Source organism: Aythya ferina (assembly GCF_964211825.1).
Source record: "Aythya ferina genome assembly, chromosome: 6".
Taxonomy (NCBI): Eukaryota; Metazoa; Chordata; class Aves; order Anseriformes; family Anatidae; genus Aythya; species Aythya ferina.
The window spans coordinates 3,028,722-3,054,855 of record NC_140303.1 but is presented as its reverse complement, the minus strand read 5'-3'; the positions used below and the strand labels follow the sequence as shown (position 1 = coordinate 3,054,855).

Sequence of the window (26,134 nt, the reverse complement as noted above, 5' to 3'; positions counted from 1 at the left end):
CTTCTGGAGAATCTTCTCTAAATGAAAGGGACTGTAGGGCTTTGCAAAGGACTTTGCAGCAGTATAGTAGGTAAGTAGAAACAGAGAAATGAGTCTGCACATTTAATACTACAGCTATTGGCCATAAATACACCACTATATACATGTATAACACCATTATATACATTATATCATTTTAAAAAATGAAACATTATAATACACTTTTTTAAGTGGCCCTGATACAAAGAAAAATACCAGATGCCACCTAGCCGTACACCTAGAGGGTCTACCCTGCTCTTCTGTGCTGACTTCCTTGAAGCAGCAACCTGGCTCGAGATACAGAACAAATGTGTCATAAATATGCTGACTAATCATTATCACCATATTTCACACTTCAGCAAGATCCAGCTAATGCTTTCTAGGCAGGCTAACAAGGTAGGGGTTGTTGTACACCTAGTTTAAGATTAAGCAATCAGTACAATTTAGTAAAACAATTTCAAGATTTGCCACCAAATTTCTTGTTTTCTCCTTGTATTGAACAACCTCTGGTGCTCTCTTCTGCCAGTACAAAGAAGGGGGAAAAGAACTTTATTGAATACCTTGTGCCTGAGCTGCAGAGCTGTGGGAATACCCCAGAGCCAGGAGCGCTGTCTCCACCAGCTGGCTAAAGAGCACATCTTTGCGAACCAGAACGAACTCAGCATGTTCTTCTCGATTATCATATTCAAGAGAGGTGTCTGACTGCTCCACCACACAAAAGACTGGAATCATCAAACCTAGATGGAAAAAAAATAAGTTATTAAGAGAGGAACAAGAAATGTGTCATACATCTCTGATTAAAGCTTTAAATTAAAACACCTCCTAGAAGGCTCATCTTAAGTGGATATCTGCCTTTCTTCCCCGTGGGATAGCTTTTGTTTTCTTTCCAAGGGAAATACTTAAGTCTCATCACTTGACTCATTTAAAAACCACACTAGAAGCTCCAGAGAATACAACTCAGGAACAGAATCACAGTTAGTATGAGGACAAACAAGATTTCCTAATACGACCTTTTCAACATTGCAGAAGTTTTCTAGAGTTCCGTCAATGTCTTATTCTTGCAAGTCAGAGTTTCTCCACACTCGGCCATATGAAAACCTGACACACAAATACTGCTCTCCTGCTTCTCCATGATGCAGTGAATGTCATGGAGATATCAACAGAGGTTAGTACCAGATGCACTTCTAGGATGGGTTAGTTTATTTGCACTTTTTCAGACCTTGGCCACCCATGTCATTGTGCAAAGAAAATAACCTTGCTTAGATTTTGCTGAAAAGGATCATGTTCTGGTGTTGGTAGCTGATGGCCTGGCAGACCCAAAGAGGCCAGTGGCTGTTTTCCCACTACATGCACTAAGAGACTGAGAACAGCTCTCTTAGAAAGAGGATCAAGGATGAGGAGGAACCACAGAAGTGGAAAACTCAAGGGATGGTCTGGATTCAATTTTGTTCTGTTTTATTGTAAACTTACTTTTGTGGTTACAGGATCAAGGCATCTATGGCAATAAATTGTGGGGCACGAATTTAAAGGGATCCAGTACTACAGACAGTACAGAAACAAGCCAATCTGCAGGAGACGGCCTTATAGTACTCTAAGTGCATTCATGGAGGGAAGACACAAGGAAGGAATGTGCAAAATGCCTACTGAGCTGGAACATCCGTTTCCATCACTCTCTATAGGGCAGGTAGGGTGTGGCATTACCTCCAGTAACAGAAATTCATTAATTTGATACAATCTGTTAGCCCCTATATAAATTACAAAATACTGGGGTAAAGATAAATCTCAGCTTAAAGCAGTTTCAAAACGTGCTATCTAGGGCTCACAGTACTGACAGAAAGTTTACCTCTTGCTCCTGTTCTTCATAAAGAACTAGAAACATTTCTAGTTCTAGTTCTATTAGCTACTAGAAACATTCCTAGTAGCTAATAACTATGAAAATAATTATTATGAAAGTATCTAAAAGGCTAGATACAAATCACTGTATTCCTGGACTGGGCACTTCTTTAAGGGAAAGTGAGGAGAAAGTCACGTTTCCTATCTCCTTCTGTACAGTCAGTTAAATATCTTCAAGATCTTCTACTATTAGCAGTTTAAGTATCTACAAACCAACAGTTAAATACTCCTTCAGAAGAGCTGCCCTGCCCTGAAATAGACAGTCATACCTGTAGCACCTGCTAAGGGACTTGAATCCTCCTGTCTTGAATTTGCAGAGACTTGATATCCTAAAAATGTATTTTAGATACATGTTGATCGTTTGCTTGCTCTAGCTGCCATGGAGTAGCTCGCTGTCTGAGATTTGAACTGCACACCAGCAGCAGTAGCTACAAGCCTGGATATCCAGTTGATGGGTTTTAGTTCTGTGTTACATCCTTTAGTAACGGGTAGGTATATTACAGCATCATATTGATGCTGCTTCCTCTTTAGTGCTTGATTTTGGGCTATTCTGATGCATTTTGCAAATTCAAGCAGCCAAATATTAACATACTCACTCAAGAACATAAGGTAAAAAAAAATCTCTGGGTGCTTTCCTGGAAAGAGTGCAAGGCTGATCCTGTTCTCACTGAAGTCAACAACAAAATTGTTATTCCTTTCAAAGGTTAAAAAATGAATTCTGTTTGTCCATAAATGATTTAACTATTTCAAATGAAACGTAACCTCTGCAAGCGACAAACTTGCCCTCCTGTCAAACATACAGTCTGTCACAGCACTTCTGATGAGGCTATTAATGTCTCAACAGAAAGAGTAAGGTAATTGGCCAAATGCTACGGCTGTGATATCAGTTGTGTAAATTGCATTTTGGCAAGACGGCATACATGGGTGAATGCAAACTAATGAGAGGGATGCCACTGGATCTTTTACGCTCTTGCTGCATGCTTTCCTTGTCACAGAACAGTCTTCCCACCTTTTCAACACGGAGGTTGTACCTATTCTCGGCACAAATTATGCCCATTGTTTACTGTCTCCATACAAACAGGACCTCAAATGCTGGAATTGACATTGTCCACAGTACCATAGGAGGGATGCCATGACAGACCCACAGGAGCCTTGCCCGTGATGATTTTCTAAATGGCCCCTTCCTGCTGCCCATGCTTGCAGGAACCCTGCTACAGAAACAGCTTTTTCAAAAACATCTCTGAGCTCAATGACCCAGTGTAACTGACAATAAGCTGTTATGATTACCTTAAAACAGAGAGCAAAGGGCAGGTTACCACATCTGCCACTGCTAACACATTCTGATGCCTCTCACTCTAGCATATGCAGTCTTAATACCACTACTTTACTAAAAAATGATAGTAATCCAACTTCTTTCAAATAAATCTCAATCCAAAGTTCTCTCTGCTTTTCCCTCTGTTTTGTACTGAGAGAGTTAAGCTATAACATCTCTGATGTATTCATTACCTTCAACTTCTCTGTTTCCCGATGTCATCTGGATATAAATTACCATACTTCCAGTACATTACAATCAGAAGAAAAAACACCTGCAGCCAAAACCAACAATCTCTTTACACACCAACATGCATAATGTCTTGCTCCGAGATGCATCTATTGCACCTCCACAGGGCCCTTACAGACAAGGGACTCAAGTTAGTCAGTGCTCATCAGCATCCCAGCTGAACAATTTATAGCAATACCCTGAGAGCAGGATACTAAGCATCCAGAATGAAGTCTTGCATGCAGTAAGAAAAGGAAATTTACTCATAAATCCTGAAACCCCTCAGCTCTTTTCCCTGATGCCTGATCAGCCAGAACTAGTCATCCTCCCTCTCCCATGCATACAGACAAAAAAGGCGCAGAACTTCTGTGCATTTGCTCTCCCAGCTTTAGAGAGATGCTTCAGTGAATAATGCGGTATAATTCATGGTGGATGACATACGGCACTGATTTTCACACATGGAGAAAACAAGGGATAATCTGAGGGCTAAAAAGGAAACATTTTGTTTCCTTAAAGGAGGAACACCATGCCGAAATGAAAACAAAACATTAATAATGATCATAAATTATCCAAAAGACTTTTTCTCCTTGATGTTAATTCATTTAGCTGGCTTATAAACATTTTTTCAGTGCTTCTGACAGTGCTTTGACCACACATAGATAGCATCTATGTAAAAAGTTAAGGGAACATAAAACGAGATCCATGTAAAGGCTTTTATAAAAACATCTACACACTGCAAGAATTCCCTGTATTCCACTGATGAGAACAGGGACAAAGTATTCCCAGAAGAACTGAACGGTGAGTGGTGACTGGTACCTCTGTATAACACATATTTTTAAAGCAGATCAGAGATGGAAGCTAAGCTCTGCTATTGCTTTCATTGAAAACACACAATGTACAGAGAAGGCTTTGTAAACTTAGTTGCCTTTTTTTTTTTTCTGAGACTCTTCTAAGTGGCAGAGAAATCAAGAAGAAATTAAATATGTACTAAAGAGACCTGTGCCCAAATGCACATTTTCTCCTCCTTGCTGGTTTCACTGTATAGTTTTATTTTACTGGGGAGTAATTCATTCTTAAAAATGAAGGAAAAAGGAAACAGGTACTTTGTTCAAGAAGTGAAAAGTCTGACAATCTGCTGTGTAAAATGTTAATTTAATAAAAAAGCTTGCAGCCCGTTATAAGTATTATCAAACTGAAGACAAGCAGCCCCCAGAAAACAATTTAGGCTACAAGATTTACAAGCAGAAGCTGTTAATTTCCAATAGCCAACTAGAAAGACAAGACAGGACAGATATTTAACAAGTTTGCATATAACTAGCAATTTTGCTCATTTTCAAATAATACTTTGTCCAGTGCACACTTCAGAGCAAGTAATAAATGTGATGTTATTAGCGCTCAACTTCTACACATCACCCAGTACCACACAGTCACCCCACGCTTGGCACCTAAACCAAAAAAGAAGACACTATGGAAAGCTGCAGAGGAGGTTAAACGATTGCAGCCACCCAGCTCTCCTGCCCGTTAAATCGGAAGCAGTGCTTGCTCATCCTAGTAAGTATGAGGATCAACCAATGAGAAGAGGCACCAATAAAATTTGTGTCTTTTTAGATTAAAATCAGTTTTCATCAGCCCAAGTTTTAAGCCCCATCTAGGTGTTATTTAATTTAATCTAATTTGAACAATTTCCAAACATCAGCTTGATTAATTTCAACAGCACAGTGTTATGGAAAGATTTACTATACAGGGGTTGTCTAGCAGGGAATTAATAAAGAAGCCAGTTCTTAGCCCTGAGTAACATGAGGTTTTAAGACTTCCCAGATTTCTAGTGGGAATACTTCATAGCACAAACATGTTTTCTTCTGGGAGTGAAACCCACCAAAATTATTAAAAACTGAGATCAAATGGTGGTGTCAAACCCAAAGGAAATCATTCTAGAGTGGAGAGATTTTTATCAAATGAAGAAAATGGAAAATAAAGTTTTTGTTGTTGCTGTTGCGCTTTGGGTTTTGGTTGTTGTTGTTATTGTTGTTGTTTTTTGTTGTTGTTGTTGTTTTTGTGTTGTTTTTGTGTTTGTTTTTTTTTAAACAGAACACAGACATACACACAGTGCAATCTCTCTCAAAGACAAAGCAAATTTCTATTGTTGGGAGTTTAGAAACCAGGACATTTATTTGAAAAATTCATAATCTACTGAAAACTCTTCATTACTGCATGCAGAAAACATTTTCCCTAGCAGAGACTGTAGCATGGGTCATTCTCAAAGCTAGTCTTTTCAATAGGAAAAAAAAAATCAAAACTAAGACAAGGTAAGCAATATCCACAAATGTTTATTTGCACACACACCTCCACATCCAGTGTAAAAAAAAAAAAAAAAAAATCAAAACCATAAAGGACACTAAGATGACTAAAAAATTAATCTACCTGATAAAAGCACATTGTTCCCCATCTCTGACTGTCCAATGCATCTGAAGTTTGTACTTGATCTGCAATGAGACTCAGTGCTGAATGCCTTCGAAATACTGAGTTACTAGCAATCTCAGCTGGACTTCAAAGTATAAGAGCCTTGCCCTGCGACACAGGCTCTGCAGCTCGGTTAGCAGAGTGTAGGTCATCTTGAGGAAATTATCTGGATAAAGATTCCATACGTTTAACAATAAAACATGCTTACACAACCGAGAATAACCACAGGAAGCAATCAAACTACAAACAGTCCTCAAAACTAATCTGCTTCTGTTTTTTCTTCAGGAGAGAGCACTTCACTCTACAAAGGCAGGGGCAGTAAAGCAATTGATTTATTTATTTATGTTTGCACCACAATAGAGCTGACTTTAAATATACTGATTTGGTATTTAACTCTCTTCCCCTTTCTTTTAAATGAATTGGAAAAATGAACATAAATTGAGAAAGCAGCATCCACCTGGCACGGAGAGGTTTACCTGTTCTCCTCCTCACATCCTGCACCTCTAACTGAAGAGGCAAAAGAAATTAATTTTCACAGCTTTGGGTTATTCAGAAACACCTGAACAAATTCAGAAACACCTGATCAAAACAAGATATCCATATCATATCTTACTACAACATAAATCCAGAGCTTCTATTCTGAAAAACTGACCACCAACACCAAGAAAAAAAAAAAAAAAAAAAAAGAAAAAAAAAAAAAGATTGAAGCTTCCTGGTGCCAATTCTTCAAAACTGCAATCACTTCAGGATTTACAGCTTACAGAGATTAAAATCTAGTGTGTATGTCTGTATTCGTGAGTTATATATTCAAGACTCGCCTAGCCGCATATAATGAGAAAAGAAAAATTTATAATGAGAAAAGATCAACTGCATTCCATTTCTTTCCAAGAGGAAGGAAACCAACATGTATTCAAAAAAAATAGTTTTGTCATTCTGAAGTCAACACCACTTTTATTTAAATCACAGCACAGCTCGAGCTAGTGGTAATGCGAGATCTTACCCAGAAAATCCCATGGAGTCCAATTAGGGCCTTTAGATACAGGATACACAGTGACAGGCTGAGTAGGCAGAACCAGACCATTCCCACACTGACACACACATCTGACTATTCACACTCAGGAAGGATCAGGCTTGAAGCAGATCCTGGGTTCAGCCTGTGCCTGTGCAGTTCAGCAAAGAGGTAGATGAGACAGAGGTCACACGTTTCAGCAAGGGTTAGTCGTGTCCATTAGGGTTCACTTTCAAGCCACCCCATAAATTTTAAATGTAATTAAATTGGACAGAATATAAGCTGTTGGCACTTAACTTACTTACAATAAATGTGTGGTTTGGGTAAATGGACTGTGTTTCACCATTTTACACATCAAGCACCAACATACAACAGTTTCATTATGAGGCTGGGCATTCTTCCACTGTAAATTTTTTTTTTTACTGGGGACTGGAAGAATTACTTTGCAGTTGTTTGTCACTAACCACTTGGAAACATGTGAAGAAAGCTGTATGTACGCAGTGACAGGAGGCCAGTGGGAAATCTGTACATCAAACATCAGAGACTGCACCAGCGTCTTCACAACTGTACAATTCTATACCTCCCCTCCAAAAAAAAAAAAAAAAAAAAAAAAAAAAAAAAAAAACCAAGCAAAAAACCAAACAAACAAAAAAAAAACAGAACCAAGCACCTCATTACAATAAAAAATTTTGTTTAGAAACAAGAACCTTACTTTCTGCTAATCCTCTGCTCTCCAATGTGTTCTAGACAAAACATGAGCTATCTAATTTTGTACACAACCAGTAATGTGATGCTGTTAAACTCCTACTCTTCAATGGTTTATAAGCCTGTTGCAAATAATTTGTTCCAGGATGCAATTTGGTAAAGAAGAGCTCAGTCCACAGATGATTTTAATACAATGTTTGTCAAAGAAACAAACAAATAAAAAATCATGTTAAATAATATTACATTGTAGAAGTTTTCTACTTAGGAGGGCCAGAGGAAATAAACTAAGGACAATATCTTTCTCCTCCTCCCCTGTTATTTTTTCTGGCTTAAAATATTCAATAGATCTGTAGGCAGGAAATGCATTTCTACATATTATATTTTAGCCAATGGTGAATGCAAACCACAAGATATTATTTACATCCTTCTTCAGCTTCCAGTCCTTTCTGTGGCTTCAGTCTCCCAACCATCACAACTATCCCAGCTCTCAGAAAATTTTATAAAGAAGTCACTAACATCTCTGCAGATGTCCCCTGCTTCTGACAGCTTAACTAGCCAAAGAATCCTTCTCCTAGCTGAAATAACAACTTTACTGTTTAACACAAAATATTCCAGGCCACTATTCCACCACAGAAACATATTATGAATCTCATAACTTGATTTGATAATACTCGAGTTTCTCAAAAAACTATATAAAAGAAAAGCAGTATTAAGAGCATGTGTTTAGACTAACAAGAAACAAGAAAGAAAGAGGGATATGGAATATTTACCTCTAGTGCAGCCCCTCCTGCTGCGTGTCTGGGACAGAAGTGGCACTCAAGGGAGACGAGGCATTTTGTTAGTGACAGTGGCTCAGCTGTTCTGGTGACTAACTGCCTTTACTAAACTAGTTACCCTAACTCAGCCTCAACTCCAGATCTGTCACACTGCTTGGGTCTAAAAGGCAAGGAAGAGAGCGGACGCTTGAGTTTTGAGCACGGCCTCCCTGCTGCCACCTGGTTAGCCCAGGCAAAGCAGTGTGCAGGCAGTCAGGAGGCAGAGGCAATTAAACAGAAGAACAAAAACACCTAAACGAGTGACAAGGGAGAGCGACAGCCCATACCTCAAAATACGGTTTTACAGGAGCCCGAGACCGAAGAAGGCACAAACAACTGTTGCCGTGATTCTAGCTGAAAGCAACATTTCCCTGCCAGCCCCCCTGATATGCAGAAACACTTGTGCCAGTACCAGCCCCATGCCCGTGTTGGGATCTGTACACAGGCTGTCCAATTCACAGTGAAAGGCAACCATGAAGACACTATAGATACATTTTCCCTAAATAAAAGAGCTCAGTTGTTTCAACGTGTCTCCCAGTTAAAAAGAAGAAAAAATACCCTGCAGCAGTACTTTATAATATGAATTAATGGAAAATATACTCATTTCACTCAAAACCAGTGAAGGAAACTCTTTCAAATTAAACTAGCATATTTTTAAAAAATCATCTTAAGCCATTAATTTCCTATAAGTTTTAGGTTTTGGTTTCTGCAATTTAAAAACAAGTTTAGGGTTCAGGAGGGTTTCTGGGTTTGGGGGACTGCTTTCTGTTGTTTTTCTCTCAACTACTAACAAAAACTGCCTAAGGGGCTAAGACTTTCTGTGCCAAGTTCCACCCAGAATTAATTTTAATAACCAACATTTTTAAACCCTGAAAACTGGAACCACTAATAAGCCCTTAACTTTGGTGGTGCTAGCAGATGACACCATATTATGTAATTTTAAGGCAAAAAAAACATCTTCCAGCAGAAGCATTTTAATGAAGGTTCTATTAACTAGTCTCCTGGTACTGGGATAAGTCCCCTGGAATGTAATAGAAAAGCTTTCATAGCAGGTTTGAGGTTTTATTTCTGGAGAAGAGCTGCTTAGCACACTCAAGCCTGCTTTGGGACCTCCACTGGGACCCACCAGCAACCTCTTTTTTCCTTCACCTCCATTCCTCTGTGAACCACCCGTTGACAAGAAAAAGAAGAAACTATATCATCCTCCTTCATGTTACCAGCTAAGTAGCTTACCAAGAGTCTAAAATAACTACTGCACCTACATCCCTGTCTTCAAGACCAACTGCAGGCTCCAGCTGTACTCTCCATGTGCAGCGCATTTCCAGCCAGCCTGCACCTACAACCCAGCACATCACAGAGCAGTGACAGGCATCTGGGGCTTGGCCTGTACTTACAAATTTATCCTGCACACCCCTGGAGAGAGAACATTTTTTGAGTGGCATTCCCAAATTCCTCCTTTTTTAAAGAGCTTTTTTAAAGATAATGGGCTGTGGGGGAAGCATTCCATGTTTTCAGAAAGAAGAGATCACACATTTGACAACTTTCCATTTGAAACATTATTCTCCTGGCACACCTAACAGCCAGAAGGTCACATCAATCTCCCGTTTTTTAATAAATACCACATCTTTGTCAATCAAGTCACAAGATCAAGGAACGAGAATCAGTAGGTACATTCCCTTTCTCAAGTACACACAGAACACTTACTCTGTTTAGCCAGTATGCTACATTTTGGGGAGAAAGTGCAAAGGACCTGGTCAGGCCAACCTCCTATGTGTGGATTCACTGGTTAAGAGCCAGCAATCCATGCTTTGGGGCTCAGCAGGCTGAATTGCTACAGCACTGCGTACACTGAGCTGCACTGGAGAATCAAATACTCCTGCTAGTGCAAAGGCATGTGCTTGCTTGGAGGTGTCAGCCAAAGAGAGCGGATTACATCTGCTCTCCAAAGACTGAACTGGCTCCCAGTTCATTTCCGGATGCCACTCCAAATGTTGATTTATGAAGCTGCATGGCACCTGACTAGAGCCAAGGCTGCTGCAGCGAGGATCTCTTTCCACGTATGTACAGCAGAAAGGACACTTCTGCTTGCAGCTCTGGGACTCAGCTTTGGAGAAAATGGAGAGGCAGGTTCCCTAATCCTTGGACCTTCACCTGCAATGAGGTCCTATTTCAAGGGCAACATGGCTTACACATGCTGCCTGGCACAGGGCCTTTCCATCTGTAGGGCTTCAGTGAAAGACAGTTTGGGAGACAGCTAAAGGGTTACCCAGGAGTATGTCCCAGCTATCAATAATCTAAGAGATTTAGTACTTCTACTGGCACCCATGTCCACAGATTTGGAGAAGCAAAAAATCGGAAGAAATCAGAGCATTTTTCTTCCCCCGTCAAGTAGCACAGCACTTTATTTTGAAGGAGGATTTTATTTATTTATTTATTTTTCCACTATTTTCCACCTGTCCATGGCATTCTCTGAACTCATCTATTTGGCAGGTCAGTATTACACTGTGTTCAGACTAATATAATCAGGAAGGCTTGAACCAATGACAAAAACATTACATTCATTATTAAGCCAAACCCAGGCACCCAGATAATGTTTTACTGTCAAGCAATATGCCTACTTACTGCACACTTGCTCACAGCAGCCTGTATGAAGTCTACCATCCAGAGCTTGAGCAACAAACTCAAGTTAAAAAAAAAAAAAAGGAAAAAAAAAAAAAAAAAAGCTCATACTTCTGTTACTCTGCATTTTCTCCAAGTCTAAAAATTGGTAGAGTGTATGACAGGTCCACCTCATTTTTCTTAATGATGTTTTTATTATTCTTTCACTCAATTAAAGCAGAAATGGATATTGCATCTTCTGACTGTATAATTGTTATTGTAATCTGTTTTCGATCACTGCTTGGGAAATGGGTCCAAAACAACATAAACTATCCACAGCCTCAGAATACAAGTCATTTTCTTTTACTACGATACTTAAAGAGACATCTATCATGTTGTTCTGCTAGCATGTTTGTATTATGGCAAAAAAAGTTATTTGTAAGTTGCGAAAAGACATTATGAAAATCACCTTTTACTCCGAAGTATTGTATAACTCATCATTTATAACTACATTTCTTAATAACCATTCAAAATAATAAGGCTGGAAATTGTGCACATCTAATTTTAATATATAAATAATAGGAAGGCATATAAACCAAAATATGCTCAAAATATGAATTTATATTACTTTGGAAAAATAGTCTGGTTATAGTTTTGAAAATGACATGCTTCATTTCCAATATATGCCTGTCAGCTAAATTTATGACAAAACACTCTGTGAGTTTAGATTACTAAGATGGTAAATAGTTATATTTGAGTTTCCTCACTTATCTGAAGTTTCAGTGCAAATGTAGACAAAGTCAGCAACTTCTAGAGGGTGAAGTGTCTGCCATACATAAGCAAAGGCCGACTTATCTTGTTGCACCTCAACAAAATACAAATAGAAACAGAAAATCTTAAAAAGGGAGACAGAAAAAAGAAGGAAACCTTGTGGCTGTATGCAGTGATACAAGGCAAGGTTCTAATACACAAAACACTCCCCTCAGACATTTCTTACCAGATTTAGTACTTTTGAGAAGGTTTACTGTCAGTGTCTTTTCATCTCACTGAGTGTCTTTGGGGAATAAATAAGAAGGGAGCATATATCAGTAGGAGACATTTCTACTGCACTGTGAAAATGCGGTGGGTGTATGGTTATCTCACGAGACGCCTCAGCTTCATACAAAACAGTCTGACAGGTTATTTTTATTAAGCTTTTTCTGAGCCTTTTTACCTTGCTGGCACTGCTACTAACAATGTATAGTTGTACTGAGACTGTTTAATATTGCATGCCTGTCTGATACAAGGACACCAGGTAAAGCAAAATGACTGACAAGGTTTAAACTATTAGGCAGGTAATTTTCTATTTAGAAAACAAGTCATATACTTAAGCATTTATCTAGAGCTACCTGTCTCTTTTTTTCAAATTCTTTCTGTTTCCTTCATACAGCTTCTACAAATGATGGCAGTCTTATTTCATTTTTCCTAACATGTCTGCATGTAACACCAATGATCATTTAGCATTTGACAGGAAATATAAAACATATCTTGGATTCAGACGTGCAATTTCTGCCCTGGCATTCGGATTACAATACCAGCAATGCAGGGCTCCCACTCAGTCTTTTAAGCAACCCTGTAAATAATTTGGGTAGTCTTATTCCAAGCAGAAAAGATTCCTGGAGGGTTTTAAATAAATCCTTGATATTAGCAACATCGGTGTTAACATCTTTAAAACTCAGAGAAAATCACATTTCAAAACAAAAGCTGTTCAAGCATTGTTTGTAAGGGCTTTACAATATCAGCAGTCTTAAATACAAATATATTGCAAAAAGATAAATGCTGATATTTTGGTAAATTTGTAAATCTTCAGGGGATACCAGCAGAGCTTGCACAGGTCAAAAACAAACTTAAAATACTAGTTTACATTAAAAAAATAATCTCTAAAATAAAGAAAATAAAATTGGCAATACTACATGACATATTCTTCCCACACTAAAACTTGGATGAATGCATATGAAGATAGGAGACAAAGTACACATAACAGCTGCAATACATGCTTTTGTACAAAGTGTAGAATGCCAAAAAACAAACAAACAAACAAACAAAAAAAAAACATCCTAATTTTAGAACTGCAATAGTATCGACAACATCACTTGCTGGCAGAAAACATATTGCACATTAAAGCAGTTAACACGTTGTGAATGGCCACAAGACCCTCAGCTAGATGGGCTAACAATTCTTCCCAAATTAAATGGCAAAGTGTATATTTTGTGTTTCGTACCACTAATCAACTTGAACTCATTTGTATGTAAGCCAAGAGCAGGTACGTCACCGCTGAGCGTTCTGCAACAAGTACTACGCTTGGTGGGCGACAATTCTTTTTAGTATGGCTAGAGGCTAGGAAATGTTTCTCAGAAGCCATCAACGACTCAGCTGCCTTTTGTCTGTTGTGACTGTTTCTTAGATCTGCGTTAGTGACACATGTCATCATGTGGATCAATGCACATGACCCAGCACATTCGATACAGTAGGAACCAATTACCCCAGGACAATTTTTCCAGAGGTAGACAGGGCATCGATTCATCGTTCAACACACTGGGCTGGTTAGAAAACTGCCGTGTGCTTCAAAAGGAGATGACACTTGGTCAGTGGTTACTGAGCCTGCATCAGGCACAGGTTATCTTGAACAAACCCCAGCCATATCAATTCAAAGGGAGTTGGGAATAACTCATACCTTGGAAAACTGTGCCTTTAATCCAGAACACAGCAGTACTTACTAATTTAGCTAAATTATGATGAGGGACAGTAATTAAAGGCCTAGCTTATCTATGCTTTGCAATTTGGGATTCAAAACAATCTTAAGTTTTAGAGATTTTCGGTTATTTTGAGAAGTTTAAAAATAGGATTTAAAAGCAGGTTGGGGACTGCTCGATCACACACATAAAAAGAATTTTCCTAAACAGGGCACGCAGCTGTTTGGCGAATACAAGTACATGGCTGCAGTAAAGCTGTCCGCAGCCTATACCACCACAGATGCCGTGCTGCCTTACCATCTCCCGTGTCACCTCGAGTGACAAAACCAATTTTGCGTCCCTTTTCCTCTCCATGCCAGACAGACAGCTTCAAGGAAAACAGTAATAATGGAAATCAACTGCAAAAAATAAATACTCAGACTAGCATCCTAACAAAGAGCATTAAACTCAAATACTTTGTGAGTTATTTTAAGGTATCATCTGAAAACCTGTGCTACAAACCAGAAATTGTAAGGGTGACAGTAGGCTGTTGAAATGACAACTTGATTAAAATTACGCTACGCCAGGTACCTTCTATTTTTAAATCTAGACAAAATATTTTGCACAGTAAAATTTAAACAGAATATAAATTCTCTCCAAAAATAATCATTTAGGAAAGGAAATGAATCTTTACACCTCACATTCAAGTGTTTATTCTTAACAATAAAAGTTTAATACTGTTTTTCTTTCTTCAATGTCCAAATCCTTCATCTAAATTTGGAATGAGAAAGATTTCGCTAACTAATTTCTCAAAACTATGTTTCCTCACTGGCATCTTGGTCATTTTTAATATGATTTTGCCATCTTCTTCAGGCATAAAGAGAATCCTGGGCAGTCACTGAATCACCCTAGCAGGAGTTTTCAAATAAGTGTCCTATAAATAATTGATGATAAATCTACTCTGACTATCCCAGTGACACTAAGAAAAGGCAGGACCAAATTTATAAATGGAAGGGGGAGAAGAATTCAAACTGACTTTTTCAAAGATGTTGCTTTTTTTTTCTTTCCTTTGGCTCATGATGAGAGCAATAGCATCTAGCTAACTAACGCAGCTATGTGTCTGGGGTGGGGAGGAAGTGGGGAGATGACTCTAAATACTTAGGAACTGTTGCGGGAAAAAATAAAATCTTGCTACAGCTAATCTTAAATCCTGAATTCAAAATTGTCAGTGGCTTTCTTCAGATGCAACTTAGAGTTCCAAAATTACTCTAACCATCAAATTATGCCTAGGTCACTGAATGGGTGGATACCCTATATTCTGTTTAATGTGTATGTTCAATTGCACATATATTTTAACCAACTGTGTCTTTATTTTAATAACAGGCCAACTACCGAATACACATAAAGAAAGGCTATTTTTCTACCTCAGCAAAAATACAGATGATGCACTACATGACCCTCCAGGAGTGATTGCTCTGTTTATTCTATTTATGTGACATAATCTGATTGGAAAAGGGGGAGGGGAGAATCATCAAAAAGACAAGAAACTCATTTTTAAGCATTGGTCATGGAAAAGAAATCCCTGTCTTTCTTTTCTTAAGGTTCACATTAAACTAAAAGTCTCTTCCTCATTACACGTCAGAAACGTGTAAAATGATTGCATTTCCTCATAATTCCTACTTAATTATACCGAAACAAAGGACAACATTTTCCAACTATGCTACAACAGATAAAACATAAAACATGTTCACGCACTGCTGGTTCCCACACTAACAGGGATTCACGGCTTCCGTGCCTCTGCACCTCCATACGTTCAGTTTTTTCAAATAGCTGTGGACTTCTTCCAGGCAGTAAGAATATACTCTTCATCTAGGTAGGAAGACTGCCACAATCTTAACCTTTCGATTTGCTCAATTTGTAAGGACAACTGGGACATGCTCCCTTACTCCCTTCTGGATCACATTCAGAGCTTAATGCCACCTAACCAGTTAGAAGAGAGGAGCAGATTTGATCAAGCTTTACTCTTCCGGCTGCACACAAGTGGATTTTTCTCTTCACTAAAGTACGTTAAATCCTTGTAAAAAGTACAAGAGGTAGCGAAAACCCTACGACATTTTTGCAGAAATAGTTACAAAGGATTTTGACAAACTCTTTAACTGTCGTCCTTGGTCAATGTTTTTGTTGCCCCAGAGAGATACCAGACCAGGTTTCTCACTCCACCTAAGCAGTCAAGGCTCTGATACATCAGATCTCGAAGAGGCTCACCGCAATTAGCAGCAGCGCTCCAAAGAGCCGCTGCGTCCACATTTCCAATGCCTCTGACTCCATACAAGCACAGGAACTGCAGCTACAGATTAACATCCCAGTTACGGAGTTTGATTTGAATTGTCTGGAAGTTTTCTCTTCCATTAATATTTTGTAAAGTAAATCACAAATTTTAGCAGATAAATGAATAAGAATGTATTACTATCAAACTGCATGAAACTAATCTAACCATCAAATTTTTTGCAATAATTTCCTGCTCAAAATCCAAACGTGTTCCTTGGCTGTATGTCAGTTCTACACTTTATTCCAGCAAACCAAACCTCAGAACACCTCTGTCTCTATGCTGGCATATGAAGTTGCATTCAGAGGCTTTGAATGCTTATTTTCTATGCTCTTCCTAACAAATGAATACGTATACACGTACACTCACACACAAACAGGTTCATGAATTGCAATCAACAAATTTGCAAATATAAGTTTCCTAGCCATTAATCATCTTTTTTTTTTTTTTTTTTTTTTTCCCCTTTTAAATCCTTATGGAGTGAATTACTAACTGAGAGAAAACGCCAATTCTAGTAAGTGAATGTTACCCAACAGGGACATAAAGCTGTCAACACCATGGTGCTCTTGCTTGCTCTAAACTCTCTCCCAGGCTTCATATGTTTTTTAAAGTGATATTAGCCTTTTTTTTCTTCTTCTTCTTCTTTTTTTTTCTTCTTCTTTTTTTTTTTTTTTCTTTTTCCCAGGGACCTTTATAAAACCTGCCTCTCTTGAACATCCGAGCACTTGTGCTTTACTACATACAACTTTTAAAACAGAATGGTTGGTAACTGCTGAAACATTTTAGAAAGCACTGGGTTAGTCAGGGCTAACCAGAATTGGACTCTAACACGTTGGTCTTACACTAACAACATTGTAAACAGCACCAAAACTTTTAAATCCCCTATTAAACCACAACCTTTAAGAGCCCATTTATCTTTTTTGTGACGTTCACTAGTTTATTATAGCTGCTGTAATGGCCCTTTGCATTAAGTACATTCAGTTTAGGAACAAAAAAAAAAAAAAAAAAAGAGAGAGAGAGAAAGAAGGAGAGAAAGAGGGAGAGAGAGACGGAGAGAGAGACGGAGAGAGAGACGGAGAGAGAGACGGAGAGAGAGACGGAGAGAGAGACGGAGAGAGAGACGGAGAGAGAGACGGAGAGAGAGACGGAGAGAGAAAGAGAGAAAGAGAGAGAGAGAGAGAGAGAGAGAGAAAAAGAAGAAGGAAGGAAGGAAGGAAGGAAGGAAGGAAGGAAGGAAGGAAGGAAGGAAGGAAGGAAGGAAGGAAGGAAGGAAGGAAGGAAGGAAGGAAGGAAGGAAGGAAGGAAGGAAGGAAGGAAGGAAGGAAGGAAGGAAGGAAGGAAGGAAGGAAGGAAGGAAGGAAGGAAGGAAGGAAGGAGTAGGAGGGCCACAAAGACAAAATTTCTCATGAGAACAACTGATTTTCTGCCTGTGCTAAAAAAGCTTATTCCTGTATCTTTTTTTCACTCAAAGATCTAGAGAAACAGCAACAAACATCTACAGCAGTATAATATTTCTCTATTTCTCAGGAAGTCCCTGTAAAAACAATTGTTGCAATCACTGTAATTATAAAACTTGTTACCAAAGGTCATCAATCCCATCGTAGCACCAGTTAGCTGAGAGCTTATTTTTCTATGCTCAGGGATTTTGTGCAGAGAAACACGGTATTATGCCAGAAAGACATTCGACAAGGAGGAAGGAATTTCAGCATTTACATATCTAAGGCCCAACGTGAGATGGAAAAGAAAGAAAAAAAAAAAATGTTATCATCTGTCTGCTAAAATCTTCAGATTTCATCAAAATCTTCAGATACACATTTCAGAATAAAAAATAAAACAAAATCCAAATCAAAATGATCTCTAGTTTCAATAAAGTATTTCATTTTTTTCCTCAGTATAGTTCACATTCAATTAATATAAGCACTTTTTCTTGAGCTTGAAAGATAAGAATAATCTGAAAAATTGACAACTAAAGCTTTAGATGTCATTTCACTACATCTTTCAATAGTTTCCTTTTTATCAAATATCAGGAATAGCACTAAGAGGACTTTTATTAATATGTATTTGAAGAGAAGTTCTACAGTAGACTGCCAGTATATTAAAAGTAAGTCTTTCTGCAAATGTCTACAGCTGCATTTCACAATTCAACAGAAAAAATTACTAATGCCGCAGCATTCACTACAAAGATGCAGACATCCAGAAATACCCAGTACACTGTGATCTGCGTTCAGAAAAAGATCACTTGGTCACACAGGTTCTTACAGATCAAACTTCAAAAAGAGCAAAGGAAAAATATCTGGAAATCAGCTATGTCGATTTATCCTGAGAGCATTTCCAAGAGGGTAAAAAAAAAAAAAAAAAAAAAATCAATTTTAAACAGCACCATTATCTTATTAAAAAAAAAATCTGCCTTAACTAATTTAGTATTGAGTATTACAAAACCTAGGTAAGTATTGAGACAAGAATAATTTTCTTCTTGCTTTCAGTATCAATAAGGAGTAATGTATAAACTTTATTATGAATTGCTTAAAGAGGTTCAGACTGTTTAAAAAACACCAGCTAGGAAAAAATTACGTACTCTTGCATTTCCTATGTCCCCACACTTTTACACTCTATTCTACACCGATGTTATAAATGAGCCAAAGAGTAATGAATGAAAACGTAAGCTCTTAAAAGTTTGCTTTCAGAAATGAGTCTTTCTCATAAGTGTAAGAAATCTTCTAGAACCTAACAGGCCAGTTTCAATCTGAACCACCAATATATTCATAAAACCTTGTGAATTTCTCTTGGCTAACACAGTGGCTACTAGCAAGCAACATATATATTCCAAAACATTTAAAAACATTCCTTTAAAGCGTATTTCAATAAATCCCCCAAGCAAAAAGATTTATCTCTAACATTCCCTTTAAAATCAAGCAGCTGTAATGCCTCAGTCTCTCAAAAGGCATCTAAAACTACATATATTACTACTTTGTCACTTTTTAAATTATTAACTCGTTGATTTTTACAGTTATTCAATAAATTATTTTTCCATCAATGTGTAAGTGGATTAGTGTGCTACAAGTCTTTGTTTGCAAAGCTGTTTCTTCTTTTTCTGTACATTAGAAGAAAACAGTTAAGAGGTTTAAAAACAGACAGATAGTGATCCAAGAAACATAAAAAACTCGTGAGATCTCTTACCCTTCATTAGGTACACAAATGAATCCTATGTTTCTAAAATAAAAGAAAATAAAATCTGCAGCCGCTTAGCAAACTTCGACAATTAGAAAGCCTATTGAGCCAAAGAGGTTTAAAACAAGCATCTAATGGAAAATCGCTAAATAAACCTCACATAATAGAGAGTCATGTGACGACCATATCAAAGTATCACTTGAAATGTCATTTACACAAACTCTTTGTGTATAAACAACTACATTTGTGTATTACCTCTCCGCGCGTTGGTAAATACAAATACAGACAGAAGCTTTTTTAAAAAGGGTAAAGTTAATCGTGGCCTGCCCTGCGCTATTTTCCTCATAACATCGGTCTAATTTCAAGAGTTTTAAAGATACTTTTCCTAATGTGAGGCTTCACTGCATTAAATGGAACAGCACCAGAGTTCGGCTGGAAAAAAAGCGAGCGTTTAGGAGAAGTTCCCAGGAAGTCTACCCGCTTGGGAGAAAAGAAAGAAAAGCAACCACGTGCGTTCCTTGAACTTGCTCTAAGCACGCTCTAAGTACAAAATCGCCCAGCAACTTGGTGGCAAAGGGAGCCTAAAAGTTAAAGCGTCATAGAGAGTGCGGGACTGCTGCAAAACTAGCGCTCAAGAATTTTGCGGAAAGAGCTGAACCTCGCATGTGCTTTGCCCTCTTCCAACGAGAGAACTGCTGCGAAGCGCTATTAACGGCCGAAAGAAACCCGCGACCACTGCCGCTCCCCTCCCCACTCCGCGGGGACCCCGCTGCGGGAGCCGTGTCCCCGACCTCCCCCCGCCTGCGGCCGCCAGCGCGGCCGGGCTGCGGGCGCTAAGGCGGCGGCGATGCCCTCGCTGAGTGCCGGGGGCTCCGCCGAGGGGGCGCCGAGCGCCGGGACAGGGTCCCCACGGGGCTGCCCCGCGGGACGGGCCCGGGCTGCCCCTCGCCGCGCTCGGCGGCCGGGCGAGGACCCGCCGGCACCCGGCGGCGAGCCTCCCGCAAACCGCCGCCCGCCGGGCCGGGAGCGCGGCCGCACGGTTACCTCCCACGGGCTTGCTGACGGCGCCGTTGGGCCTCCCGCGGGTGCCCATGGGGCTGCCGTTCTGCTCCAGCCTTGCCACCTTCCCGGGGGGGGGGGCCTTGACATCGGGGCTGCCGCTGCCTCTGTCGGGGCTGTCCCGCAGGCAGGGGCTTTCACTCCTCCGCTCCATGCTTGGAGACGCGGCTCCCGCTGGCAGGTCGCAGTAGAAGGAGCACGGACCTAGGGGAGAGAAGCGAGGGGCGCTTCAGCGGCCGCCGGCCCGCTCCCGGCCCCGCTCGCCCGCCACCGCCCCCGGCCCCGCTCGCCCTCCCGGCTCCCCGCGGCGCTCCCCTGGGCTGCCCGGCGGGACGGGGCCGGGCTCGACCACGCGATGCGGCCCCGTTGAAGGCGAGCGGGCGCCCGCGGCTCGTCCCCGCGCCGCCGTGCCTCTCCTTACCCGCCCGGCTGGCAGCGACTCGGGTCCCGCCGCCCGGCCCCAGCCCTCCGCGGCAGCGCTGCGCCCCGGCGCCCATCGTGCCCGGCAGCCGCGGGGCAGCGGGCAGGCAGCCGGGCTCCAGCCACCCGCCGGCCGCCCAGCCAGGTGCTGCCCCACCCGCCGGGGCCGCGGGGAAGCGGCTGCCAGCCCGGGCGGCCCCTCTCGCACGGCCCCCCCGCGCCGGCCAGCTGTGCGGCCGCCGAAGCAGCCGGCTGCCGGCGAGGAAGCCTCTAGCGGGTGCTGCCGCCGTACTTACTGCTTAGAGCCTGTCTGTAAGTTGGCTGAGTTGGGCTCTGTCCATGGATCAAAAGTAGAGAATCCAGGGTGGAAAGTTTTCTCGGTGCCTCCTCTCGCGCCGCTTGCTTCCCTCCTAGTCCTTCCCCCACCCCCAGCCCCCTGCTTGCCCTCGTCCCGGGGTGCCGAGGCGCCGGGGCCGGGCGGTGTGCCCGCGCTGCGCGGGGCGGCGGGGGCTGGCACCCCTTCCCGGAGGGTCCCGGTGGCGAGCGGTGCCTGGCGGAGCGGAGCGGCGAGGAGCGGGCAGGGGCGAGGGGGCGGGGGGCCGCCGGCTCCGGCGCGGAGGAGAGGGGGAGAGGGAGACGGCTCCTCACACCTTCGGCAGAGAAAAGCGCTACCGGGGGAGACGGGGGCAGGAGGCTGCGCCGCTCCCCCAGAGGCCGCTCTCCCGGGCTCCGCGGCGGAGGCGGGTGCCTGGCGGCGCGGGGAAGCGGCGGCGGCGGCCCCCGATGTGTCACTTTCAATCTCTCCCTCCCCTGCCAGCAACAGCAGCGGCAGGAGGGACTCGCCACAGAGAGCGGAGAAACGATTATTAGTTGCGTTGAGTCATCGAGGCAAAGTGAGTCCTTTTTGGGGTTGTCCTCGCTTTCGGATTTGGTGTGTGTGCGCGCGCGTGTGTGCGTGCCTGCCTGTCTGGCTGCGCGGCGCTCCCGTCCCAGGGCTGTGCATCCCAAACATCACCACCCCTCCTCGCCTCCGACACCCCTCCCCCTCCCCGCCCCCCCGCCAAACTAAAGTCGCCGGGCTTAGCTCGGGATCGGGCGCAGGCGACGGCTCGGCAGCACCCCCCCCCCCCCCCAGCCTCCCCTCCCTGCGCTGCCCGAGCCGCCGCCGCTCCGGCCGGCACCGCTGCGCACCGGGGTGGGAGGCAGGGACCCACCTGGCAGGAAATTAAAGCCCGAGAAATAAAGCGCACATCGCGGCCGCGGAAAGCGAGCGCGGGGCCGCACGAAGGGAGGAAGGTGGAGGAAAGGAGGGAGGGAGGGAGCGGGGCTGGATGGGTGGGGAAGGGGAAGAGCGGCGGGACGAGACGGCGGGGACAGGAGGAGACCCGGGGCAGAAGTGCACAAGGACAGGGGCAGCCGGGCTGGGGGTGGGCCGAGGGGGGAGGAGTGGAGGAGGGGCTGGGGAAGAAGGAGAAGAAAGAGAGGGGGGAAAAGGAAAAGAAAAAAAAAAAAAAAAAAAAGAAGAAGAAACAGGGGAAGCCGGAGAAACGGGACCGACCGGGGAAGAGCAAAGCTGCCACCGGCATCCAGTCCGGGCGCTAGGGTCGGTCCCACGCAGCCGGCGCGGCCTCGCTCTCTCCCCCCGCAGCCTCCCCCCGGCGGCAGGAACTTTTGGGGGCTGCCGCCCCGAGGGCCGGGCGCGCTCCGTCCGGGGGCCCCGGGGTACCGGCAGCGGCCTGGCCCCAGGTAGGGCCCCGCCGCCGCCCTCCTCGCCGCGCCCGGCTGCAGGCAGTTGCCGGGCCGGGCCTGAATAATTGATGGCGGGGACGGGAGGAGGCGAGAGGCAGGCAGGGAAGAGCCGCTGCTGCCGCTGAATTATTTAATAGCGGAGCTGCGGACGGGGCACGGGATGGGCGCTGAGCGAGCGGCGAGGGGAAGGCTCCGGCGGCTGCCGGCGGGGAAGCCTCGGGGCGGGATCGGGCCCCTCGGCGGCCCCGGGGCGGGCAGCGCCCGGCGAACGCCGCTCCCCCGGGTGCAAGGTGCAGCCACGCCGCGCCCCGGGGCCGGCGGCGGAGCGGGCGCTGCCCGACGGGGCCATGCCCGAAGGCGCGCCCCGACAGCCCGCAGCGCCCCCTGCCCGGCCCGGGGGGCGCCGGGGAACGAGCCGGCACCCGGCGCCCCGCTCCGCCGAGCCCTCCCCGCCCGCCACCGGCCTCCCGGCAGCGGAACGAGCCCCGCGTTAAGGTGGAGCCCGGAGATAGCCCTCGCCGGGGGGGTCTGGCGGCTGGGCGGGGGGCGGCGGCCTGGGGGGGCGCGGTGGCGGAGCGGACGCCATCTCCGGCCGCCGCGCCACCCCGCTCCGGCGTCCGCCTCCCCGTTCGCTGCCTGGCAGGCGCCGACTTCCCCGCCGGGCCCCCTTAAGAGATCTGCCTTTTACGGTGGCGCCGGAGGGTCAAAAAAAAAAAAAAAAAAAAAGAGAGAGAGGGGCTGGGGGGGAGCACACCGGAGAACCCCCCCACTCTCCCCGGCAGGTCGCGGGTGGCGGGGAGGCGGCGGCAGTCCCCTGCCCGCAGGCAGCCGGTCCGGCGCGGCCAGCCCTGCCGTGGCTGCTGCGGGTCGAGGAGAGGAGAGGGACAGGGACAGGGACAGGGACAGGGACAGGGACAGGGACAGGGACAGGGACAGGGACAGGGACAGGGACAGGTCACCCCGCAGCTCAGCCGCCGCCGACCCCGCAGCCGCCCCTTCCCTCCGAGCGGCGGTGCCGGCCCGCCGAGCCCCCCCTGGAAGCGGTGCCGGGAGAAGCGGCGGATCCCCGGGCAGGGTAAGAGAACTCGTTCGCCTCCACGTCCACCCCGGGCTGCAGCCACAGCCTCCCTGCGTGCCCCCGAAAGGCAGCGCCGAGCGCGGCTCCCTCGCCGCGGCCGGAGGGCTCGCGTCCCTCCCCACCTGGGAAGGGGCAGGGGGACCCGTCCCGGCCAGGTGCCCTCGGCCCGGGGCAGGAGGAAGCGCAGGGAGGTGGCAGCCGAGTCCCGAAAGATGAGCTTTGGGGGGCCAGGAACGGGGGCGAGGGGAGCGGAAGGCCGGGGGCGCGGGGCCGGGGCTCCTCGGGAGCTGGAGGAGCGGAGCCGGCGCTGAGAGCGCGCCCGGTGCCGAGGAGCGGAGGAGGAGGGAGCGCGGCGGCTGCCGCCAGCCAGCCGCTAACTGCCGGCCCCTTCGAAAAGAAGCCCGAAAGTTTGGAGACCTCCCGTTTTTCTTTTAAATAACCTCACCTAAGTACACCCTCCTCCTTTTTTCCTTTTTTATTTTTTTTTTCTCCCCGTTTTTATAAAATCTCAAAGAGCTATGTAACAGGAAGGTAACATTTTTCACCAGCTATCGAATAATTGAATAATGTTTTGTTCTTACCTGTGATGTTGAACTACGAATTCCCGCGGTTCAATGGCCAGAAAGTTAGAAGAATTGGTGATTTAGGACTTCAGTACTTCTGGAAAAAAAAATGCCAATGGTTTAGACAGGATCTTCCCTGTCTGATTCGTTACTATTATTATATCTGATGATGTGGATGGATGGAGAGATTCAATCCAAGCCCATTAATGAGATATTTTATAAACACCACCGTCTGAAGATCTTCATTTACATTTTGTCAATGATCGTTTCCTTAACAGCGGAGACGTGTGGCAAAAGCACGATTACAGGACTTTAGTAAAGCTCCTGTAAGAGTACAACTGGCTTGTTAATCGATTAATATTTTATTAAGTGTAAATATTTTATAAAGTTTTTAGGAAAACTATCGATTCTAAATTATTAAACTACTCAGAAGAGCATTTAAATAATGCATGCAATTAAATACATTTAAATATATATGTAGAAATTACTTTATTTGCAATGAATCCTCTGCACCTTTATGTCGTGTTTGCATTTTTCCCCACCGGCAGCCAGTTTTTTATTTGTGCATTCACGGGAATCTTAGGATCGCTAATTATGTGTATATTCCTTTTATTTATAAAATGAACATTTCTATAAAACTCTCTTTTAACTTTGCAATCAGGAGCGGCAACCATTTGAACACGTCGACACAGAAGTGAAGGGTTTTGTTACTAAAACTGAGGGGAAACTGAACCGATCGCATAGACATTTTGCTGGTTGGTAAATTGTTTTGTTAACATCATTTAATTTAGACAGATTTTATGATACAAAATGCTTATTTTTCTTTAACATGTTTTTCCCAATAAAAGTTTTTTCTTTCTGTTTCGAATAATATATTTTTTTTTCTTTCTCCCGTGTATGATTTTCACATGTTGTCCTTATTTCCACTGGAAAAAAAAGGGCGATTACTTCCCATTGCTTTCCCCAATCCGTCCCCCGATCTCGTTATAAAAAAAATCGCATTTTTAATTGTTATTAATAACCTCTTTTTCTCTTTCTAACACAAACTCCAGTGCGAGAATTTTCTGTTCTCACACGCGCTGGTGAGAGCAGGAGTGGACGCGCTTCAAGCTTCCAGCGCTCCCTGTTACCGAAGTTTATGGACGCCTCAAGTGGTTGATTGCCAAAAAAAAAAAAAAAAAAAAAAAAAAAAAATCTGAACAAAACAAATGAACAAAAACACCTCCTTGGCAAGGTTTGTTTTTCATTAACTACCACTTTTGAAGCCATTGCGGCTGTGTTCCTGCGCAGGCTTCGTTAGCGGCCGGCGGTGTGGGGCCGGGCGCTTCTGCGGCTCTGCCGCCCGCGATGCCGCGGGGCTGCCTCGGGCCCGGGGCCGCCCTGGCCCGGCGCGGCTGCGCCCGAAATCCGGCCGCAGCGCCTGCAGCGGGATCTACCGGAGCGCTCTGCCCTCGGGCTCCCGGGCGCGCTCCTCGCCTCCTGCTTTTCCCCCTTCCTCCTCCTGCTTCCCCTAGGCCACGGGCTGCGCGGGGACCGCAGCCTGCCCGGGGGACCGCCTGTGCAGCCGCCGGCCGGGTCCCCTGCGGCGCGGCGGAGCTCCGCGTCCTGGGCCGAGCCGGCAGCCCGGCCGCTTGGGTGCCGGGGGAGCCGATGCGTGGGGCGCCACTTGGAAGCGCGGAGGCGCCCCGGCCGGTAGGAGAGGAGAGAGAGGGGCGACCCCGCCGGGGCAGCGACCGCAGCGGGCACCGCCGGGGCGGGAGGGCTGCGGCAGGGCAGGACGGTGCTCTCCTGCCGGGCCTCCGGGCTCTCCCTTCCCGCTGGCCGCCGTCTCGGCGGGTCCCGGGCCAGACGCCGCTCCTCGGGGCAGGGGCAGGGGCAGGGGCCGGGGCCGGGGCCGGGGCCGCCCCGCACCACCCGTCCGGCGCCTTCCCCTTCGCACAGCGCCATCGCGCGGGAGGCGGCGCCGGCGCAGCCCAAGACGGCAGCGGCTTCCCACCCGCCGGCGGCACCCGCGGCCCGGTG

The 26,134-nt window shown here is 44.8% G+C and overlaps 1 protein-coding gene and 1 long non-coding RNA gene across 3 annotated transcripts in view; one reads left to right on the top strand and one right to left on the bottom strand.

Moving 5' to 3' along the window:
- SATB2 (SATB homeobox 2) overlaps positions 1-24,780 on the bottom strand; it is a 136,442-nt gene extending 111,662 nt beyond the window's left edge. The window contains exons 1-3 of one of the 2 annotated variants that reach the window (XM_084523961.1): positions 24,131-24,780; positions 20,288-20,506; positions 579-755 (exon numbers count right to left, since the gene is read on the bottom strand). In XM_084523961.1, the coding sequence (XP_084380087.1) occupies positions 579-755; positions 20,288-20,456 (346 nt within the window). In that variant the 5' untranslated portion in view covers positions 20,457-20,506; positions 24,131-24,780. Of the gene's footprint in view, positions 1-578; positions 756-20,287; positions 20,507-21,018; positions 21,732-24,130 lie in introns of those variants that run through there. The other variant, XM_084523960.1, reaches the window with a different exon arrangement.
- LOC311438919 lies at positions 23,408-24,983 on the top strand. The gene is made up of 2 exons (XR_014694428.1): positions 23,408-23,546; positions 24,774-24,983. It is a non-coding gene; the product is annotated as an uncharacterized lncRNA (long non-coding RNA).
- The last annotated feature ends 1,151 nt before the right edge of the window (positions 24,984-26,134 follow it).